Source organism: Puntigrus tetrazona, chromosome 2 (genome assembly GCF_018831695.1).
Source record: "Puntigrus tetrazona isolate hp1 chromosome 2, ASM1883169v1, whole genome shotgun sequence".
Classification (NCBI taxonomy): domain Eukaryota; kingdom Metazoa; phylum Chordata; class Actinopteri; order Cypriniformes; family Cyprinidae; genus Puntigrus; species Puntigrus tetrazona.
In genome coordinates, this window is record NC_056700.1 from 3,837,869 (window position 1) to 3,859,519 (window position 21,651).

The following is a 21,651-nucleotide window of genomic DNA, read 5'->3' on the forward strand; positions in this document are numbered from 1 at the left end:
GATCCATCATCGTCCAGCACATGATAAATACATTACATTTTAAAAGCAAATACACATTTTTCTCAAGGCGGACCTAAATCTTACTCTAAAAGTTTCTCTATTTGTTATTTCGCTAAATGTAGAATTGATGAATTGGCGTTGTGTCCTGTTTCTCACTAATCTCTGCGTAACGTTACGTCAATACTGAGCCAATTTATATCTCGGCCTTCTATCCTCGGCTGTTTGGATTGGATTCTGGAATATTCTATATTCCCCCATCTAGAACACCTAACAAGTTGTGTCTATCCCGTGTTTGCTTGTGGCAAAATGTTGTTCCATTTGTGGTTGTTTACCGTGCGTAGCCATACATGTCTTTCCTCTGTACACCCTTTCAGTGCCCAAAATATGACTTCCCTCCAGCTCCGTACTTGAGAAAAGAGAAAATATTGATGGATAGAATATTACGGTTGCAGATGCTGCTACTCAATGGGGTCAGAGATTTCGGCGTCAGAAATCCCCAGCCTGGAAAAACAGGCCTGGAAAGGATGCTGTGAAGGAGACTATGATTGCCACTGTGAAGGAGACAATTTTGGTTGGCTGACTGCTATTTATTTTGGATGATTCACATGCGTGTCTAGTCTGTCTGTGCTACTTAAGGAGAAAGGAGGAAGCTGGTGGACCTGCTGTAGGAGGAAGGCTTTCTTTACTTATCCCTTATTGTCTGTTGTCTGGTGAAGGTGTAGTTACCTCATCCACCAGCAGGGGTGAAGGCCTACTTTGAGCATTCACAAGCCTTTCTTTCAAATCATCTGGCTTTGTTCTGCGCGACGCCCACTTTTTTTCAATCCAATCAATTCCTTGATGAATATAATCGAGTCCTGCTCCACACTTGTTTTCTTGCAGATAAATGTCCCGCTCCGCTTAGAAACGGATCACATTATGGGCTTTTTTTTTGGTTTGTTTCTTTCTTTTTACGGTTTCTTATTCTGATTTGTTTTTTGGGTTGCACTAGAACAGGTTTCGCACGCAAATCTTTTACTGTCACGATATGCCCCCTCTTTATCTCGGTTATCTGGCCATGTGTTTTGCGATTGGCAGTCCGCAGTTCATTCATTCTTGAACGGTGTTTTCTTTTAAACAGAACATTAATTTAATAAAACCCTGTCAGTGGCCAGTCGTGTACTTTGAAAGGGAAATGTTTCAGACCAAAAAAACCCCCCAAAACTTTGACCTAATGCCTAAATTAGGGCTACTGCATGCATTTCAAACGTTCATATTTTCATATTTATCCATTTATGTTAGAAGTCATTCAAGCAACTATATATTTGTTCTCGAATATCAAACACCAATTCAGGATCCACATAATAAGAGCAACATTTGGATAGCTTTAAACTGCAATCACAATATTGACCCGGATGCAGAGAGCAATCGTGGTCTGACATTAGCGATTAAAAATGAAATAGTTTCTGCACTTTTGGATTGGCCACGTATTCTAAAGCTTGAAACGCAATGGAGTAACGATGCACTGAATATCTTGTTTTAGAGTGGACCTTGAGCTGTGCAACCTTTTGATACGCTCAAACAGCGACATTGCGCTTTCATTGAAGTGAAAAGGCATAATAGGACGCCTTTAAGGTTATTAAAGCCATTTAATATTTTTGATGTGACAACGGCACGTGTATTTCATTTTTGCATTTAACTTGACCGGCTCTTGCGGCTGCTATAATGAGATATCTGGACATATTTAAATAGATCTTTTCATATTTTCGTAGATCTTTCGGTTACACTTTAAACACATATTCAACATTAACTGAGAGTTTCCCTCAAACTTCTAATTTGCTGTTAATTAATAGTAAATTCGTTGCTAAATTTAGGTACGGAGTAGGACTAATGGACGCTTGTAAAGATTAAGGCATTCATTTATAATTTCTAATAAGCAGGTGATTTAATAGTAATACGCATACCAATGGGCAACTAGGTAATGGTGATGTCTTATGACTTTGAACTTATGTCAAAATTGTTCAATCTGGTATTTTTTTAACCATCTCAGATTTTTCTACTTTTTTATCATTTCAGTAAAAAAAGCTGTGAGACGGTGGTCTCATTATAGTATCATCAAGAGCCACTCAACCATTCAGTCATAAGATAAAAGACACCCTATTCATGTCATTAGTTTTGGATTTTGGCCCGGCCGTTTGGAAAATATTGTGATTTAATTGAATAAATTACATCTGTCTGGCCACCGTGCTTCAACAAGTATAAAAATGTTGACTGTGGTGTACTGTGAAAGGGAAATGTTTCCAGACAAAAAAACGAAAATGTTGACCTAATGCCTAAATTAGGGCTTCTGCATGCATGTCAAACTTTCATATTTTCATTTCAATCTTAAAGACGTGTAAGAAGTAACTCAAGCGACTTCTAAGTATATTTCTTCACGAATATCAAACATCGTGTGCAAATGATGCACCAATTCAGGATACGCACAACAAATGAGAGAGTAATCATGGTCTGACATTAGAAATAAAACGTGTAATTTCTGCATTTAAAAATAAACTATGTATTGTAATGCTTGCAATGCAATGAAGTAACAATTCACTGAATAAACAGCATTGGTTGAGGCTTGGCTGTGTCGATCAGTCTTTTTATAGCTCCATAGAGTCACAGTGTTTAGACCTTTCAGGAGAAATCAGCCACAGAATGACTTGCTTCTCCACTCAAATTTAAATCAAGTACTGTATCATTCGAAGAATTATATAGCATACCTTTAAAGGATGAAAACACGTCTGCCATATAATGAAATATTATTATATGCACTTCAGGTCTCTCTCAATAGAGTGCAGCAGTACAGTTCATCATCAGTTATAAAAATCCTATTCATGTTTTTTCATAGATAGAAGTATACCATGTAAAGTTCAGTGACAGTATATGTTATATGTTATATTCTGAAGTGAGATCTAGCAATTATAGAAGTTTCTGTGATTATAGAAGTGTATAAAGCCTTAAAATTCTCAACTGTAAAATTGTAAAAAAGCAACGTATAAAAATAGTGGTTGATTTTATAAAAGAAAAAACAGTAATATATATATATATATATATATATATATATATATATATATATATATATATATATATATACTGTAAATTTGAAATTAGACACTATATATATATATATATATATATATATATATATATATATATATATATATTATTATTTTTTTTTGAAGTAAAAAAGATGTCATATTATTTGGTATTATGATATCAGATATTTACAGTTATAACCTGTACATTTTTACAGAATTAACATCTGACACTATACATAGAACCTATAAAAAACATACACATATACCATATTGTATGGTACTCTTTTTAAAGATATCTATAGTATGTCTTTTACCAGTGCCCATATATTAATATTAATTAATTAATTAATGAGACCAAATATTTACAACCTGGTCTCATAAAAATATGTACCTTGGTGCTCTTTTAGTGCAACAACATTTTTATGTACCTTACTGCACATTTCGCCACGTTTCAAACAGAAATGTCCACTAAGTTGCGCTAAAACGCAGGTTCAATATGTGAACCCTTGCACACTTTTCTTACGTTGATATAGGCGCGTATTTCGTTGCGTGCTAAAAAGTGCACTCGGGCACGTTTATGCCATGAGACCAGGTAGAAGATTTATCTTTTTATTTATCTATGTATTTCAATGAAGGGCTCAGTTCGGTACAGTCGCATGTAGCTTTGCGATGTAGTTTTCCTCGTCTGTAGTAGTCAGTAGTTATTAGCAGTGCAGTCACATGAGAGCAGCCATGAGAAAGAGATGATGGTTTTGAAATCTCCAGCCGAGCAGCTGTCATTGAGATGGATGTGAAGGTTAATGTAGTCCGGATAGTTTCGGTCTGGATGTTATATTGACCTCATTACTGGACATTGATCGCCAGGTCGAACGCATTGCATTGTGAGTTATGTTACCCGGTGCAGTATGCTCTGCCAATTGTCATCCATGCGGCCCGTGCATGCAGAAAGTGAGGTACTATGTAGTGTGTAGCGTGCTACGTTAAACAGAACCAGTGAATACTCTCCAGGCGTGCAGGTCTTTCAAAGCAGTGCAGGCTCTGACACCTTCCTCAAAAGGAAATCAATGCACTGCAATCTAAACAGTACCTGGAGCCCAGCTGGACGTAATCAGTGTTGACAATCAAACGCAGGGTTCATTTTCTGGGTGTCGACATCAGAAATATTCATTTGATCTCATAAGCTGTGACACTGACATTATTAACAAGCTTCGCGAGCCAAGGGCCTTGATGTGGCCGTTGTCATCTATAAACAGCACCATCCTTTGGTTGGGGTAAACGGTGATGGTTTTAAAGAGGAGGTTCTCCGAGAAAGAGATGCGGTGAAGTCTCTCAGCTCAGGTCTTGATTGGAAATGTTCAGCAGCGTCGTGCCCGTTCTGAAAGATGTGTTCGAGCCAAATGGCTTTTGAAGGCAGCTTTAAAAGAAAAAAGTAATATTGAGAACACGGTTCGCTGTTGACTAGGACTGTCAGTTTAACACGTTAATGCAACTTACGTTCTTTTGCATAAAAAGTATTTTGGAGACTTGGTAACAAAGCTGTTTTGATTACCAACATTGCAAAAAAATAAATAAATAAAAAATGATAATAATAATAGTGAGAATATATTTGTTAAATAATTTGTTATGTTCCATGGCTTATGTCGGATCTTTAAAATTTATGTTGAATTAAAATAAACACTTTCTCGTTTAACATAAAAATAGCTTGAAATAATAATTTGTGTGTATTAATTAATTATTAACTGGGTTTAGTCAGTTTGATTAAACATTTATGGTCACATTTTAGAGCAGGTAACGCTTGTTAACGATTAACTATGACTGCTTATTAATAGTTAGTTTTCATTTATTTAGTTTTTGGCCGCACATAAAAAATGGCCGTGCCTTATAATTTGTTCATTTGTTATAAAAAGTTAATTATAACCATGTTTTACTCATTTGTTCCCTTGTTTTGAGTTAATTAAAACAAATACAATGTTGCCATGGTTTTGAAGGAATAAATTGTTTAATTTGTGGTCAACGATACCGTTGACGTTTTACAGTCCAAAAGCTTACAAAATATAAATTTTTTCGATGTTCGTGAAGATGACTTTTACCAGTCCACCAATCCATGTGTCTATGGAAACCAAAGGAGAAATTGTAAACAAAACTTGGTGAAACAAAACGTCAACCTCAGGCAAATCTGTTTGCATTTTTTGCCCGTTTTCGACGTGCTGCCTTTTAAGTGCACTTGGTAGTGTCTTATTTCAGAGTTAAATAAAGAAAGCCGAAAAAAACACATTAGCAACGAACGCTTGTTTCTGTTCACCCAGTGGATTGGAAATACTGAACAAACTCTATCTAACAAAGAAAACGCTGACATTAGTTTACGATAAGATGTTGGTCAACACGAATCTTTAACTTCCATCTAGTTTCTTTCCACTAACTGGGGATTATTATCTTTGATGATTCCAGGTTTTCTTCTGAAAAACCTCCTTCTTTTATGGCATTCCTGGCTCACTGTTAGACGTTTAGAGAACAAGTGACACCTGCGTTGGCTTCACATCTCGGCGTGGATGAATCACCACTGTAAACCTAATATCTTTCTAATAATCATTGTATCTTTAATACGACTTTAATAGCAAGCTATGCTCTTTTGTGACGGAGTGGATGTAAGAATAACTTGTAGAACTTTCCATTACCAAAAACCCAAGTGGGACACGAAGCGCGTAAACTACAGAGATATCGCGCATTGTTCTTTTTGTTTACTTGGCAAAGCTTTTGTTAGCAAGGGCCGCGCACTGATATTAAAAAGATAAAAATAACTGGATTTATTCAAAGCCCGGAGTTGGTTCTGCGTTCGCCTGCCTGATATAAGACGGCTGTGGGATTTGTTTATCACCGGAGGAACGATATCTTTTCACACCGTCTCTCAGAAAGCGTACGCTACAAGCATCCATTCATCCGTACCTCTTCCAAAGCTGTCAGTTTTAAATGGTCGTTATTTTAAAATGAATTGCAATTGCTTTTCACGCGAGCGTTCGTAGTCAGCCGGCCTCGAGTGCACTCAGAAGTCCTGGCAGAGTTCCTCCAGACTTCGGCAGCCAGAAAATATCGCAATACGTTTATCTTAATTTTGATAAAGAGTTAATCAATTGTTGAAAAATGCGCTATCTTTCCTCAAAAGGAGTGTGATATTTTGTCATCTAATGCATGGGCATTCATACATGTCTGGCTCAGGTGTCCAAATACTTTTTGGGGGTCTGCTGTATTCATCACGGGCCAAACTGAATTTTCCGTATGGTTCTGAAGTTTGTGATGCAGTTATTGAGATTATAATTCATTTGAATTCTGTATTCTGGCTATCCATCACACACCTACAAATATCCCCGGAGCATCTGCCTGTCTTTAATGAAATATTTACATGAGTTAAAATTAAATGCTTTAATATAGTTTGTGAGTCTATAGGGGGGTGTTGTTGTTGTTGTTGTTGTTTACTTTAAAATGCCACATTTAATTCAAGGATGCTTGCCGTTTCGTCTTTTTTTGTGTAGTGCAAAAAAAACCACACACACAATGTATTCCTTATTCGTTATAATACATTATAAAACTTATTTATTGACTTATACACTAAAGTATGATGCATTAAAACGCATGACGAACAAATCGTGAAATATTCTAATGCCTTTTAAATTATTTTTGAATTTATGTAATGTATTACGTCACACCTTTAAAATGCATTTTTCGTAACGGCTTTAAGTACACCGTTACTAAATAATCTAGCCATATAATGATCTTTTCAATTATATTAATGGATATATTTTGTGTGCCCGTACAGGTTGATGCTGATGATGTCCTCACTAAAGAAGAACAAATGTATCTTCTGTTCAATGCAAAAAGAAAATGCGAGCGAAACATCAAGTCCAAACATAAAATCCCCGGTGAGTCAAAAATATTTAGAAACAAATGAAACAAGTAAAAGAGCTTGAACACGGGCATGCGCTGTCAGCGAGCACTTCCTGGAGAGAGCTTGTCCTTCCTCTCAGGTCAGTTTAGAGCTGCTGAACCGACATGTTTGACAAACGCAGCGGTCGTCGATACATGTGCGTCTGCAGGGACGTGATCTGGGGTCAGGCCTCGGACGCATGCGGTCAGGAAGAGGCTAAAATCAACCGCCATTGATTCAGCTGGATCTCTGAGCAACACTTCAGCAGACAGATAGCCAGTCCAATTCATTCGTTTCTGTGGAACTGCCCCGAGATGTCATTATTTCAGATGTTTCCTGAGATAAGCAGCTGTCTGTCAGCGTCTCACACACACACACACACACACACACACACACACACACACACACACACACACACACACACACACACACACACACACACACAGACACACACACACACACACACACACACAAACACACACGCACAGACACACACACACAAACACACACACAGACACACACACACAGACAAAGACACACACACACACATACACAGACACACACAGACAAAGACACACACACACACAGACACACACACACACACACACACACACACACACACACACACAGACACACACAGACACACACACGCACAGACACACACACACAAACACACACACACACAGACACACACGCACAGACACACACACACAGACACAGACACACACACACACACACACACACACACAGACACACACACACAGACACACACACACAGACACAGACACACACACACACATACACAGACACACACACACACACACACACACACACACACACACACACACTGTTCTCTGTCAGTATCAAAACCTTTCAGGCTCACTTCAGTATCTTCGCTGTCCTTGTACTGAAGGAACATGTTTTCTTGGAAGACGCCGCACCTCAAGTCTTCCTTCTTACCAAATAAGTGCTTTGCTTTGTGCAGATTCACGTTTCTTTCCTTCTTGTTCACTTCCCTACAAAGTCGGCTTATTTTAACATAATGCGATAACAAACAATTCATCCAACAACATTTACTGAAAAAGAATTATGTAACATTAATGTATGCTTTTACTAAAATATTTTATGACATGAAAAATGGCATTTCTTTTTAGCTCTGAGGTAACACTTAAATATATGTATACATACACACGTAACATTTCTTTTTTTGAACAACAACAACAACAAAAAAAAGGGAGTACACTTATACAAATAATCTCTTCCCAGCCCAGCTTATTATAAAGAAAATAGAGGAGAAAAAAAGAATAAAAAGAAAAAAAAAGGGAATAATTTATAATAAAGTAAAAAAAGTCAATTTATTAAAAATAAATAAATAAAAATTCTGTATCTATAACACAGGTATGGTCTCAATAAAAGAAAGCAGAGGATTCCACATTTTATAGACTGAATTAGTAAAACATTATTAAATATATTTGACAGTGCTCTAATTGCAATTATTCATCCTCTAATGCACCTTTTCTTGATTTATTTATTTCCTGTCCGAATGAACTTTACAAATCAAATGTCAAATCCTAATTTTCAGCTGCGTTATCTCATCAGCAGATTGTGTAAACCCTCTAACGATAAAATGCTAATACTTCATATTTGTCTATCATTACAGTTCACATAGTAATTATTTGCGTGCTTTTGCGGCACCCAATCCAAACGCATCCATTCGTCGCTTATAAACATTTACTTTTAAAAGTATCGTACTTTTGTACTACTGAGTATCACGTGATCAGTGCGTTCGTATTCTTGCTTAATTATGTAACGGTTAATGAGTTCATTAGTGCGCGTCTGCAAGCGTTTGCTTATTTATTAATGAAATGAAATAGGTGGGGGTGAGTTTTCTGTGTCTTAATGAGCTCATGTCGTGGTTTGGGAAAGATATGCCGGCGTTGCAACATTAGAAAAGAGCTGCTAAATGCAGCCGCAAGTTTCCCTGGAAAATAGCATAGCGCAGTTGTGTGTAATCCCTTTTGGGTGATTTGCCACGCTAAATAGAGATCTGGGAATAAAGTGTGTGAAAGGCTTTCATTTTTATGGTAACCTCAGTTTCCTTCATTCCCCGTTTCGGCGGCCCTTTGTCATCGCCAGACTGCTGGGTTATTTTCTTCTCATCACAGGCTTATTTTACTCGTGTTAAGTCACTTCTGTCTCGCAGCATGAAACCGTTAAGGATGTTTATGTCCGGACGCCGAGGAATCTGGACGTCGAGTGTTCGCTTTTAGATTCGGGACGTAATGAAACACGACGTAAGCTGCGGCGCATTAGTCACGCAGAAAGAGTCCCTTTCCGAGACATTGCTTAAGATAATTACGCGCGTTTAAGGGTCGCCTTCTGCGTTTCATATTTTTCGTAATTGCGTAAAATGGTTTAACGTGCGCTTTTGATTTCAATTTCTTTTTTCAGAAGTAGTAATGCGTTTGGCCAGACGCTTACTACTAGCCATTATTTTATTTTTAGGCTTTTGTGTTTGTTATTGAGTTATTGTGAGCGGGCGCTGTGAGGACACGCTGCGAAGGCCCTTCTTTTCCTCATCGCGTATAAGAGTAAAATAAAGAATAAAAATAAAGATTTCCAAATCCGGAACGCCTCGTTCGATTGAGCAAAATTTACAGTGAGTTTATACCGTTTTATTTCTTATCGTTATTTTACTGAAGTAGTGAAACCTACAGCATTTATTATTCTTAGTTAATGTTGAAATAAGCATTTATTAATACATTTTTAGGAACAAAAGTATGTTAACGACAACTGACATGAACGTGAGCATTTTTAAAAACTTTTATCAAAAATAATATTTTTATGACAAATAATAATAATAATAACAACATTGACAAATATGAATAAATACTGTAAAAATATATATGGCTCATTGTTAGTTAATTGCAGGTGTTTTTAATTCCCTATTAACTAACTACAATATTTGCCCCAATAAACTCTTAATTTGCTGCTTATTAATAATTAGTATAAGATAAAAAATTAAAAAGTAAAAAAAAATATATATAAAAATAATAGCATAATATTTAATCATAAATTACTAATCACATGTTCAATGGCATAATTAGATAACTCTATTAATTACTGTCTATTGCGTTACTTATTACCAATTATGTTTCAAATCCCATATTAACAATATAAGGATTGACGTGAAACTGCTCTTTTAATAATTTCCAATTGCATAAATACTTGACCAGAGTATTTTATTGGTGAAAATTACTAATAAAAAAAATGCATGCATTATTACTAGAATATTAGCTATTAATTAGTAGTAATTAAGCACATATTAATGCCTTATTTGACGTCCCTAATCCGACCAGATACCTAATTTAAACAACTACCTTAAATACTATTAATAAGCAGCAGATTAGAGTCTATTGAGGGAAAAGTCATAGTCAGTAGTGAATAAGTGTTCCCTCTTCTAAAGCGTTACATTACTTTCTCGAGGGAAAAGTACTTCAATTACTGGAACGCATTACACTCAACACTTGAAAATCACACTCATATCAGCAGCTGGTTCGATTCGATGCACAGAACTGGAAGTGGCTGTTCTGATCCAGCGGCAGAGCTTTCACGATGCTCCTGTAGCCCCGGCTCCGAGTCTGAGCTCTGTCACACCTAATGCCTCCCGACGTCTCTTTCGTGTCACCGCCAACATAGACAGCTGTGCTTTTGCATTCATTCCCAATGTCTCGCTTTGCTTTGCTTGCGCTGATTTTTTTTAGAAATACAAAGTGAGGAATAACAGACAGGAATAACCGTAATACACAGTAGGGTCCAGAAGTCTGAGACCGCTAGCATAAATTGCTTGAAAAATAAAGCCTTTGCCATTTCGCCCCATTGTCAAATATGTCTTAAATAGCTCCTGTTTATATTACGTCATGCCTATTCTGTCTTTAATATTCTTCAAAAACCTAAACTTAATCCCCAGACTTAAATTAGATGTTGAATCCTATTTTTTTTTTATCACACATGACCACCGACTCCATTAGAGATTATAAAATATAGTGTATTGAACTGACTGAAGAAGTTAAATATTATACAGTCATTTTATTATATGATCAGGTTTTGTTTGGACCGCATGTAACGTGGTTGTCAACGACTATGTGAATCCGTAGGGTTCATAAGAAAACTTGCATAAAAATGCATATATATATATATATTTAAACACATTCATACCCATCGTTCAGAGAAACAACTTTCCTGTTTCATAGATATAAAATGTAAAAATGTTTTTCATGACACTGCAGATTTGGTGAAAGAAGGAAGCAGAAGAGAAGTTACGAGTGAAAAGAATGTGTTTATGTAATTTAAGTTTCGTAAACCTAAGTTATAGTATATAGCAAATGGTTATATTTGGGGTTATTGTTACCGTTGCCGTCTTCGTAATACTAAAAATGCATGCAAAAATCATCAAATTTGTCAAAATGATCACTTTGTTCAACTTCTCCCAATAGTGTGGAGTGATGTAACTTGTGTGGGATCTTGGGTGAGATTTCCTGAGCTCTTCTTTGCTCTCGGGCCCGTGTGGAGTGAGTCAGATCTGACCTGTTTACCTGATGACTCTGCGCTCTTTCTGGTGGCTGTTTTCTGACCCCTTTTGGAAGGGTGCACACGTCTTTCTGATCATAGAACTTCTATTGAAATTAGGCTAAGCGTGTAACCTCTGAGAGAGAGCGTGCATGATGTCTTTTTGCTGTTTGTGAAGCGCTGAGACCAGTTGTGACTGCTAATGGTCGCAATGCATTTCGTATTTGGGTCAATTATGTCACACTTTTCGCTTTTTTTGAATATGGATCTTTTAATTTCTGTCTTTCTTTCTTTTTTATGTAAAAGAAACAAGTAGCAAGCACCAATAGTCAAGAGTTTAGATGCTTTAAAAAAGTGTTTAAAAACAGTTTAAGAATTTTAGGTGTTTGGGTAAACTTGGCCATAATCATATGTTAATATAATAATAAAAATAATAAAGTTCAACGTTTTTATAAATATTGGCCTAGCTCCAGAGTCCAGAGAATTATACTTGTTTTGTTGAGGTTCGGTGATAAACCAAGAACTGGATAGCAAAAATATGCTTATTATAAATTAGTTGCATGTTTAAAAATAATTATTTTGACTCAAATTAACTATTTACATGCATTTAAAAACTTCAGCATATTTGGATAGTTATTGATATTTGTTGTGTAATTTAAAGCTTTGTGTAATTTAAAAGTAGTGTAGGAAAAAAAAAAAATTAAAAATGTGCTTGAAATTTTTTTTTCAGATTCACGCATTTTTACTGTAAACGCAAGGTGTGAGGAAAACGCAATTAATTCATGGTTACGCTATTTAAAATTTTTCAAAGGTTTTCCAAAAGTGTAATTATTAACCTAGATTTTTCAATCATTTTGTCGTTTTAGACATTCACTGTGATCATTTCTGCGTGCATTTAATTAGCATTTTCCAGTCACACTTTATTTTAAGGTCCAATTGTCGTTATTAACGAAACTACGATTGCCTCCATAAACTCCTAATTAGTTGTGTATTAATGGTTTGTAGGGTAGGATTAATATATTAATTGCCAAATAGCCAACATGTCTTTAATAGTGAGAATTGTTACCCATTTTCCTAAGGTCTTTTAAACACATCGTATCATTGCGTGAGTGTGTCTCCGCAGTGTTATAAACTATTGTATCATCTGGGATTGCAACAGCATTTAGCACGGAGAACAGACGGATGAATTCCCCTTCCCTTTTGACTCAAATCATGCACTAAGCGCTCGTCACTGTCAGCGCCGTCGCAGCAATGCTCTTGCTCTTGTGAGGAATTGCCAAAGACGTCTCTGGCCCAAGTACAATAAATGCATGTCATAGCACATTAAGGAGATTTCCTACAGGAGCAGCAGTAAAAACAAGTCTGTTTTCAAGAATTCGTCATCAAAAGGAAACGGCCGCCCGCTACATCCCTCCGTCTTGCTGAGCGAGGAAAGACACGAGGATTGATTCAGCGATGGTTTCGCCTCGCCCCTGACCATGTCTTTGTGAGACCACCCTTGACGTTCAATGTGCAATTCATGTGGCCTTCTCCACTAACCGTCGAGCTAACTATTATTAGACCGTCGCATCACGGAGCGTATCTGGGATTGTTAGCTCAGCAAATAGTTCGCTGAGTTCGGTTTATCTATTCTAGTCCAGGCTGGAGGTGGCGGAGGCTAACCTCAAGTCAAGGCCTGGCCTCAGAGCTCGCTGCGCTGCACAGCTCTCATTTGTTATTATTTCGCGTTTGTGCTTCGGTTAAGACCAAGTCTCCATGGCGGGGCACGAACAAGGTTCTCATTGAGAGAGACACTGAGGTTTCGGCCTGGGTCGCACAGCGCAGGGATGTGGCTTCCCCAAGCCCTGAGACTCTCTGGCCTGTGTGTGAAAATAGCCTGACGCTCAAACTTTGCGGTCGGGTGTAAAATAACACCACCAGATCGCTATAAAAGCTTTCATATATCAAAAAGCCGGCACAATCCGAGCCAGGCCCGAATCTCATGCGAGAAGGCGGCGAGAAGACAAATATTATTCAGAAACCCCAAATGACATCATCAATAGCCACAGCCTCATCAGATACGATGATAGCTTCCTCGTAACCTTGGATTTTGGGAAATTATATACGTGATGTTTCTGTGCGGAGTTGTATCTGAAACCACTGGGCTATTGGAGGCGGTCTGCGGCTTAATGCTCTATATATAAGACAAAAACGTAGACATTTGGCTATTGTTATTTTGGAAATGTGAAACACACATGGCACGCTCCCTCCAGGACAAGCGTCCCGCCAAACAGGCCTGTTGTCTGAAAGTCTCCTTTAATTGCATTCGAGAAAAATTGACAAGCTGGTCTCCAGGCGTATAAAATGAGCTCCATCATATGCTTTGATTTTCCCTCTGAAAATCTTTAATTACAGGCATAGGAAAATAATGAATCTGCAGTAAAGCCGTACGCCGAGATTTATCCTTAACTAGTTATTTGTGGCAAGTTGGGGGCAGCTGGTTTCAATAACAGCGACTGAAAGGAAAGCCAGAAATGCTAGCAGTGCCAAGAAAACCTGGAGAAAAAACAAAAAGGCATTTCTGTGGGGAGAGAGGACCCAAGAGTGAGATAATTCTCAACCAAAGCTTTACTTAGTGTAAATATCTAGTTCTGTCATGAAACTCTAGATGGCGCAGGTTGTAAGGTCCTTAAAGGGATAGTTCGCCCAAAAACAGTGTGTAGCATTAAACCATGCTGCAGTTCACACGTACTGTAGCTAGCATTTATGCTGCTCTTATTGCTCTTCAGAGCACAGGCTGTACGTATGTCTTGGCAGTAGATCTGCTTGTTTTGGAGGACTATATTATCCCGTCCTGTCCTGTTTACTGCCATGCCATGTGTGAGGATATATGCATGTCTATTGATGCAACAGCTTGTTTTATATAATCAGAGCAGCACGTATGTATATTGGCTTATATTTTTCATTCTATTTTCTCTCCTGCTTTGTTGGGGGGTATTTTCATCTGTGCTGTTTGCGCAGCAGCAGATTATTGGTGTGTGTTTTGGCAAGTCCCTACCTAAAATAATAGCACCAGCGTGAATAGAAGATCTATTCCTCCACAGCCAAATACACTAAAATAGTCACATCCATCACCGTGAACTGTCATGATGAAACTAGCTAGTTCAGTTATTAAACTAGGGGCAATCTTTTATATCTTATAACTAGCTGTCATTTGCTACATTGCACAAGTTAATTGGTCTCTGTTGCATCTGCAGCGAATGAGCCTGATGCACAAAAGGTTTGTTTCGGTATTTGTTTTAAGAAAGTTAAGAAACCTTCCACCTCCCCCAGCTCCACCTGTCTAAATGCGCTAAAGATGATTTCATAGAAGCTATTTGTCCAGCAGCAGTATGTATTTAAATGCTCACAAAATGTGTCTGTGTATTTATTGCCTGTAGCAAGTCTTATTAGTGTTATCTAGAACAGCCATGAAACTAAAAGGTTTCTGTTGCATTCTAGGGTTGCAAAGGTGCTACAGTTATAGTACATTTCTGGAAAATTTCCAGGAATTTCTAGAAACTTTCTATCATATTTTCAAGTTTAAAAATTAAAAAACAGACGGCAAGAGGATGGCAAGGGACACAAAGGATACAACACAAAATGCGAGGACTAGATGAGCATTAAATTAATAGGCATGGTAAAAGTAAACATGGAGGCCACATAAGAGGATCTCATGGCTAACACAAACGCAAAGCCATGTGCTCATACATGCTGACACACAAAGTCAATAAGGACAGGACTGTCAGGACAAAACCCTAACAATTTTTCTGCATGTGCAAAAGAAAAGAAAAGCTAATATCGAAAAGCATTAAATGTTTTAGCTTATTATTCAGACTGATTCAGACTCAAAACTTTGAGATCTTGTATACTATCACTGATATATTTCCATAGCTTTAGACATAGCTTTAGCTTTAGACTTTTTTAACCTCTGTTTAAGACAAGGGTATCAAACTCAATTCTTGAAGGGCCAGAGAATTGAGTTTGTAGATGCAATTGAGCAACGGTAGATGCAATTCTAATGAATCATCCGACCAATCGAGTCTTTCAGGCTTAATTGTGCACAGTCTGTGTGTTGGAGCAGGGTTGGTACTAAACTCTGCAGGACTCTGGCCTACATGTAGTAAACTGAAATAATGTAGGTGGTCCAAATCTCAGCTTCATTCTTTTGTTCCTACACTCTTTCACTTTATTTAGAGAGTTGAATGACATGATCCATTGTTAACGGTGCAGGAATAGAAGCTGCTTCGTGCTTTTGGTGTTACAGCAAGTTATAGTATGTCATGAATCAAAGAAAAAAAAAAAGTTGTGATGTTTGCAGAGTGTTTTAGTTGTCACGTGTAATAGAAATCATTGTCACGCTCAAGTGCAATCCACCAAATTATAATTACATGAAGTATAGAAATAAATCATTTCAGGGGGTGATAAATTAAGGCTAAAGACTTTATATGTAATCATACACGATCTGTCATTAACTTAAAGTTTAGTGTTATTAGCTTGTATTAGTCATCCCACTTAGAACTGTGGGCTTTTTCTTTTACTTTTATTTTGTCGTATTTCTCAGTGAAACAAGATATTTAAACGTTTCGTCAGCCTCATTTTCCTGACGTACACTTATAATGCTTGCACTGTACATCATAGAAATAAATGACATTTTCTACCCTGATTTTAGTCCTCAGATTTGAACACCGTTTAATTGGATGGATATCCTAAATTTTCAATGTAAAAACCTCTGCATCTTCAGAACAAGGTATTATACTTGGAGCTCTACTGAAAACTTTTACACATGCCAAAATGATCCATGAATGAAAATCTTCTCCCATAGAAGCCTGCTGTGCTGAACTCTCACAAAAGCTGCCATCATAACTAACGCAATACAAACACAATGTAAATAAGAAATTCACTTAGCATTGTAGCTACCATAAGTGAATATAATGGAAGTGTGGAACTGACAGGCTCCGAGACGGTCTGACTTTGTATATTAGAAAAAGATAACTATATAGTTAAGCATTTGATGATAAATATGTATTGTGTATGTACATGTAATTCTGCAAAACTCTTGTTAGATTCAGATTTGCTGCTACTGAAGTTGTGACATGGTCAACAATATTAATACATATCTAATTATAAGTAGAAGTAGGGGTGAGCATGAAGGTCAATGCCTTATTTAGAAAGGCACAAAAAATGAGAGATGGGAGGGAAACAATATATTTACATGCTTTTGCATTCTCTCTATGTTATATGGCTAGGTCATTAATATTCAGAGTATTGAAATCATTTTTGAATGCATGCTCACGTTTCACTTTCGTGATTTCGCGATCATGCGTACTCTGTGGGTCTGTCCAATATGACACCCTAAATCCACACAGTCTTCCTCTAAATCCACATTTTGATGATATAATTCAGCCACAGCTTAGCCCTACACAGTGTAGCTACCTCAGCCAACCTGACAATGTCCGTTTAGGGGCTCGGTATAATGCATTATTCATTTACTGTGAATTTCTTTTTTTTCCCTATGAATTTCCAAATAAGTCATTCTGCTTCAGGCACATCCATACTGTTGTATGTATACTGCAAAATAGTATATGTATAAATATACTGTGTGGACTTTTGGCTTTTCAAGGAAAATGACAATACTGGGTCATGGTTGTGTGCAAATCATTTCACTCTTGAATGCCTTCAATGCTCTGTTTACCAGGGCCTGGGAAAAAAAAAGTTTAGCCTTTCACAACTGGACAATACTAAATACAGGTGTAAATGGGGTCTAAAGCATTTCGGTTCACATCACTGACTGCAATAATATCAGCAGACTGGATGAATAAAAATGCTAATTCACTCCCTGACAGTAGGTGGCACTTTTGAGCAAGCAGAAATAAAGTGGTTACCCCTGTGTTCATTTCCATTCATTTCATTTTCCAATGGCCCTCAATCCATGTAACATGTTTGTTCAGTCTGTAGTATTTGAGAGCCACACTCTCTGTACTTGAAAAAGCAATATCAGGTCTGACTAGATTAGACTGGAGTGTCTCAAGGATACAAACAGAAGTGGTCAGAAGAGATGCATTTGACTTGCAAGGTGGAAACAGGGTGCATCTTGACTTCAAAGTGCACCTTTATAGCAGGTTGAAATAAATCTAAAATTCGAGACTACACGAAATTGGGCTTTTGTTGAAGCTGCGTCTTTAAAGTCAACGACAAATTGTTTGTGCGCAATTAAAAATGTCATTGAAAATTGTTATTGCACTGTCGCACTCGTACAGTTTCACATCAAAATCGGTTTTGAATGCTATTTCATGCTGGCTTTCAACTACAATAGAAACATGCGCGTAAAGGGCAAAAAATAATAAGAGTGCTTTGAAAGCTATGCATTGTTAGAGTGATTGACACTTCTGCTCACTCTGAGTATATCGAGCGGATAAACCAGAAGAGATTGTAGCACTGTCACTCAGCTAAATGCGTCCAAGTGCCAGAGAAGCCTTCTGTCAACTACACCGCATCCTCTCTAACTCTGTCCACAGATTGCGGAGGAGAGTGTTCTTGTATGGGTGGGTGGTTCTGGAGCGGTGGAGTTCGCTCTATCTAAATGTCAATCCTGCTTTGTGTTATAGAGGGTTACTGCATGCCGGAGTGGGATGGCATCGTTTGCTGGCCCGAGGGACTTCCTGGAACGATGGTGTCCACTGCCTGCCCGGAGTACATATATGACTTCGACCACAAAGGTGAGCTTGCAGCCGCTGACCTGTAGCTAACTGGGACGTGTCTAAAACACACGGCGCTCCCTTGACAATAATGGACAACCTCCAGCATGCGCATATTTGAAAGCCAAAATCTGTGCTGTTCTCTTCAGTGCATCATTGCTGGCTCTCCAGATTCTTTCGGACAAACGTTTTGGAATATGTCCATACATTTTTACATGCTTGACTTGTATTCATAACAAAAACAGGGTGTGTTTTCATAAAGCAGATGTATTGTGGACCTGGACGGTGAACTGAGGACCAGCGGTGCTGTTCCTAACTTCATTACATTTACATTTATTCATTCAGCAGATGCCAAAGTGACATGTAACCATGAGCAAATAATCCAAGTGAGAAAACAATACAAACCACACAGGCTCGCTGGAAAAGTTTCTGCAAAGTGAAAAGTGCGTTCGATAGCCCCGCTATTTTAATCCTTATATGCACGTTTGAGCTTTTTTGTTGAACCATCATTTAACAGGGTTTGAAGCTCTTGACCTAGTGCATCGTAGGTATTGGTTAGGATTAGGGATGTACAATAAGCTCATGTAGGAATTAATATGTGTTTAATTGCTACTAATAAATGGTTATTATTCATATAATATGCATGCTAATACAATAAGCAGCTAGTTAAGATACACTACAATAAAGTGTTACCTTATTTTCTAATGTTTTTCTGAAGGTGTATTTTGTTTATTCTTGAAATGACATGATAATGTGACACCGTTGACAGATTTTGAGCATAATTGGACATCTTACTCAGATCTTTCCTCAGTGGTGGCTGTTTTTTATTGTATTCCTTTTGTCAATATTTTAATCCATATCTGTAGCACAGTTTGATAATTTCATACGCTGTGGCTCTATCCTGTCTGTCTGAGAAATCAATACACAAATGTCCTGAAAGAAGGCACGGTTGCTTTGTTAGAGCACGTGTTGTGCTGTACCCACAGGTCAGGCGTACCGGCGCTGTGACTTCAATGGGACCTGGGAGCTGGCCTCAAATAACAACAAAACCTGGGCTAATTACAGCGAGTGCGCCAAACACCTCGGCAGTATTCCCCCGGTCCAAGAGAGGGTAAGACCTTCCACCTTACAGCTGCTGTTATTAACTGAAGTCAGATTTGCATCCTCAAGCGTTTTCGATATGTAAATTCTGTTTACAGTGTGCTCAGTTGAAAGCATTGTTTGTGCTGTAAGTGCTTTCTTGGGCGTTCTGACAGAACTGGTTTAGTACCCGATTCATGTATACTTGACTTGCATAAATTACGTTAAAAAGCAAACAAACGTATATAAATGCATGGATATGTAACTGGACAATGACTAAAATGATATTAGTTATCCTTTCCCTTAAACACTAGGTTGTTAAACAACTGTGCGGTTACCATGACAACCCGTTTCAGTAACACTTTATTTACACCTATTGTTTGCTTATTATGCATATTACTGGAATATTAGACATTTGTTTGTGCTAATTAAGCACATAATAATGCCTTATTCTACATCCCTAATCCTACCCAATAACTAAACTTAACAACTACATTACTAACTATTAATAAGCATCAAATGAACTATTTATACATAAAGTCATAGGTAATAGTTACCAATTCTAAAGTGTTACCATAATTTCTTACTTTACTGTGTTATTTAAATTAGAGAAACTCCAAATTGAATGCTACTTTTTAGTTATTTGTTCATTGTTGCATTAAGAAATGTTAGTTAAACGTTATTCAGTGTGTCTCTTTACTCAACATGAAATCAAACCAAAAATAGAGTGAAATTGCTTTAAATAGATTCTCCGTGTTTGTTTTTCACTCATGCAGTAAAGCTAAACATTTAGAGTAAATGTTGCACACAGTGTTTTATTGAATTTACTTTGTTGCGACTTTGACTCATTTTGCGGCATTGACGAAAACTAGGAATTAGATCCGTTTACAGTATTCTTTGCATAGGGTTGGATCAGGACAGTACATGTTGAAATTAAATCCTTTTTCATGTGTTCATGTCAAGGGAAAAACTTTTGGAGTTGAATGTTAATTTGTGCTTGACATTTAAAGGAGTTTCTGTACGTTTTTGTGGTTATCATTGTGCTGAAGAGCAGAGTCTGTGTTTAGATTATGGGCAGCTCCATGATTAAAGACTACAGTGTGTGTTACTGCTCTCAATGAGCAATAGCTGTGCTAATGTGAGTACAGTAACAAGCAACTTCATGTATTCTTTGTAATCTACATGTTGTCTGCACAGACTCTTTTAACATTTTTGAGCATTAAACACCAACAGTCTTTTTAGTTTAAGTTAAATATCTGCTTGGATATACCAGAAACTCAAGAAGGAATATAACAAAAAAAATCAGTTTTGCATATACTGTACATGCATTTAACACAATCAAGTTGACAAAATAGTGAATATGTTGCTTTAGCTCATTTTAATTGTACAAGCTGCTGTTCAACAAAATGAAAAATGCCTTTTTATATATCGGTTTTGATATAAAATTTACATTTGATAACACTATCAGGTAGGTTTAGGGTTGAATTTGGTGTAGGGCATATTTCCAGTTTTCCAAACTTTTAGCGACAAAGTAAAACGAGGCAGGGTTCACGTATTGAACCTGTGTTTTAGCACGTATTTTAGTGGACATTTCTCTTTGTGCGGTGAGATACATAAAAACGTGCACAGAGGTACATATTTTTTATGAGACCAGGTTGTTTTTTAACATATAAACTTGTGCCTCATTTGGTAATAATGTAAAAACTGTGTGAATAAGAATTCATTTTTTTATCATTGTGCACACTGACCTGGTCTGCAAGTGAATACAGTGCAGGCATTTCTGTTGATATTCATGTAAAAAAAAGTCACAGCAATTAATCATTGCCCTCTTTAGTGTTTACATTTTGATTTGGTCTTACTCAAAGCGGTCGCCCATGCCTTGAGAAGACTTGGAGCAACATGAGAAGACTGTATTTCATGTTCCTTTATAAGTCAAACCACATTGTGTGAACACAGTTCATTAGTCATGATTGTTAACGCTGAAGTCTTTTGTTTGTTTAGTATTGTTTAGATTGGTTTCTCTCATCTGTGAGCTATTCAATTTGGTGTCAACGGGCAAAAGGCTGAACCGTGGGCTGAACTATTTTTCATTTAGATGAGGAATGCGTTTGAGCTGAAAAACTATTCCACTTCACAAGTCTGAACTGAATTTATTATAATGGAATCAGCATAATCAATGTAGTTCAGCAAAAGCGTCTAATAGAAAACGTCTGGATTGCTGAGATGCTTCTCTGTAGCTGCTTGGGTTTGTGTACTGATATAGCAGAAAGTCTGTGATGTGAGACGTGTGTTATATGGTGTCTTTTCC

General features: G+C 37.3%; 1 protein-coding gene across 1 annotated transcript in view; it reads left to right on the top strand.

Moving 5' to 3' along the window:
* The window catches only part of pth1r (parathyroid hormone 1 receptor), a 62,414-nt gene that overhangs the window by 24,556 nt on the left and 16,207 nt on the right, over positions 1-21,651 (top strand). The window contains exons 2-4 of the mRNA XM_043254140.1: positions 6,871-6,973; positions 18,174-18,284; positions 19,250-19,374. Of these exons, the coding sequence (XP_043110075.1) occupies positions 6,871-6,973; positions 18,174-18,284; positions 19,250-19,374 (339 nt within the window). The remainder of the gene's footprint in view (positions 1-6,870; positions 6,974-18,173; positions 18,285-19,249; positions 19,375-21,651) is intronic.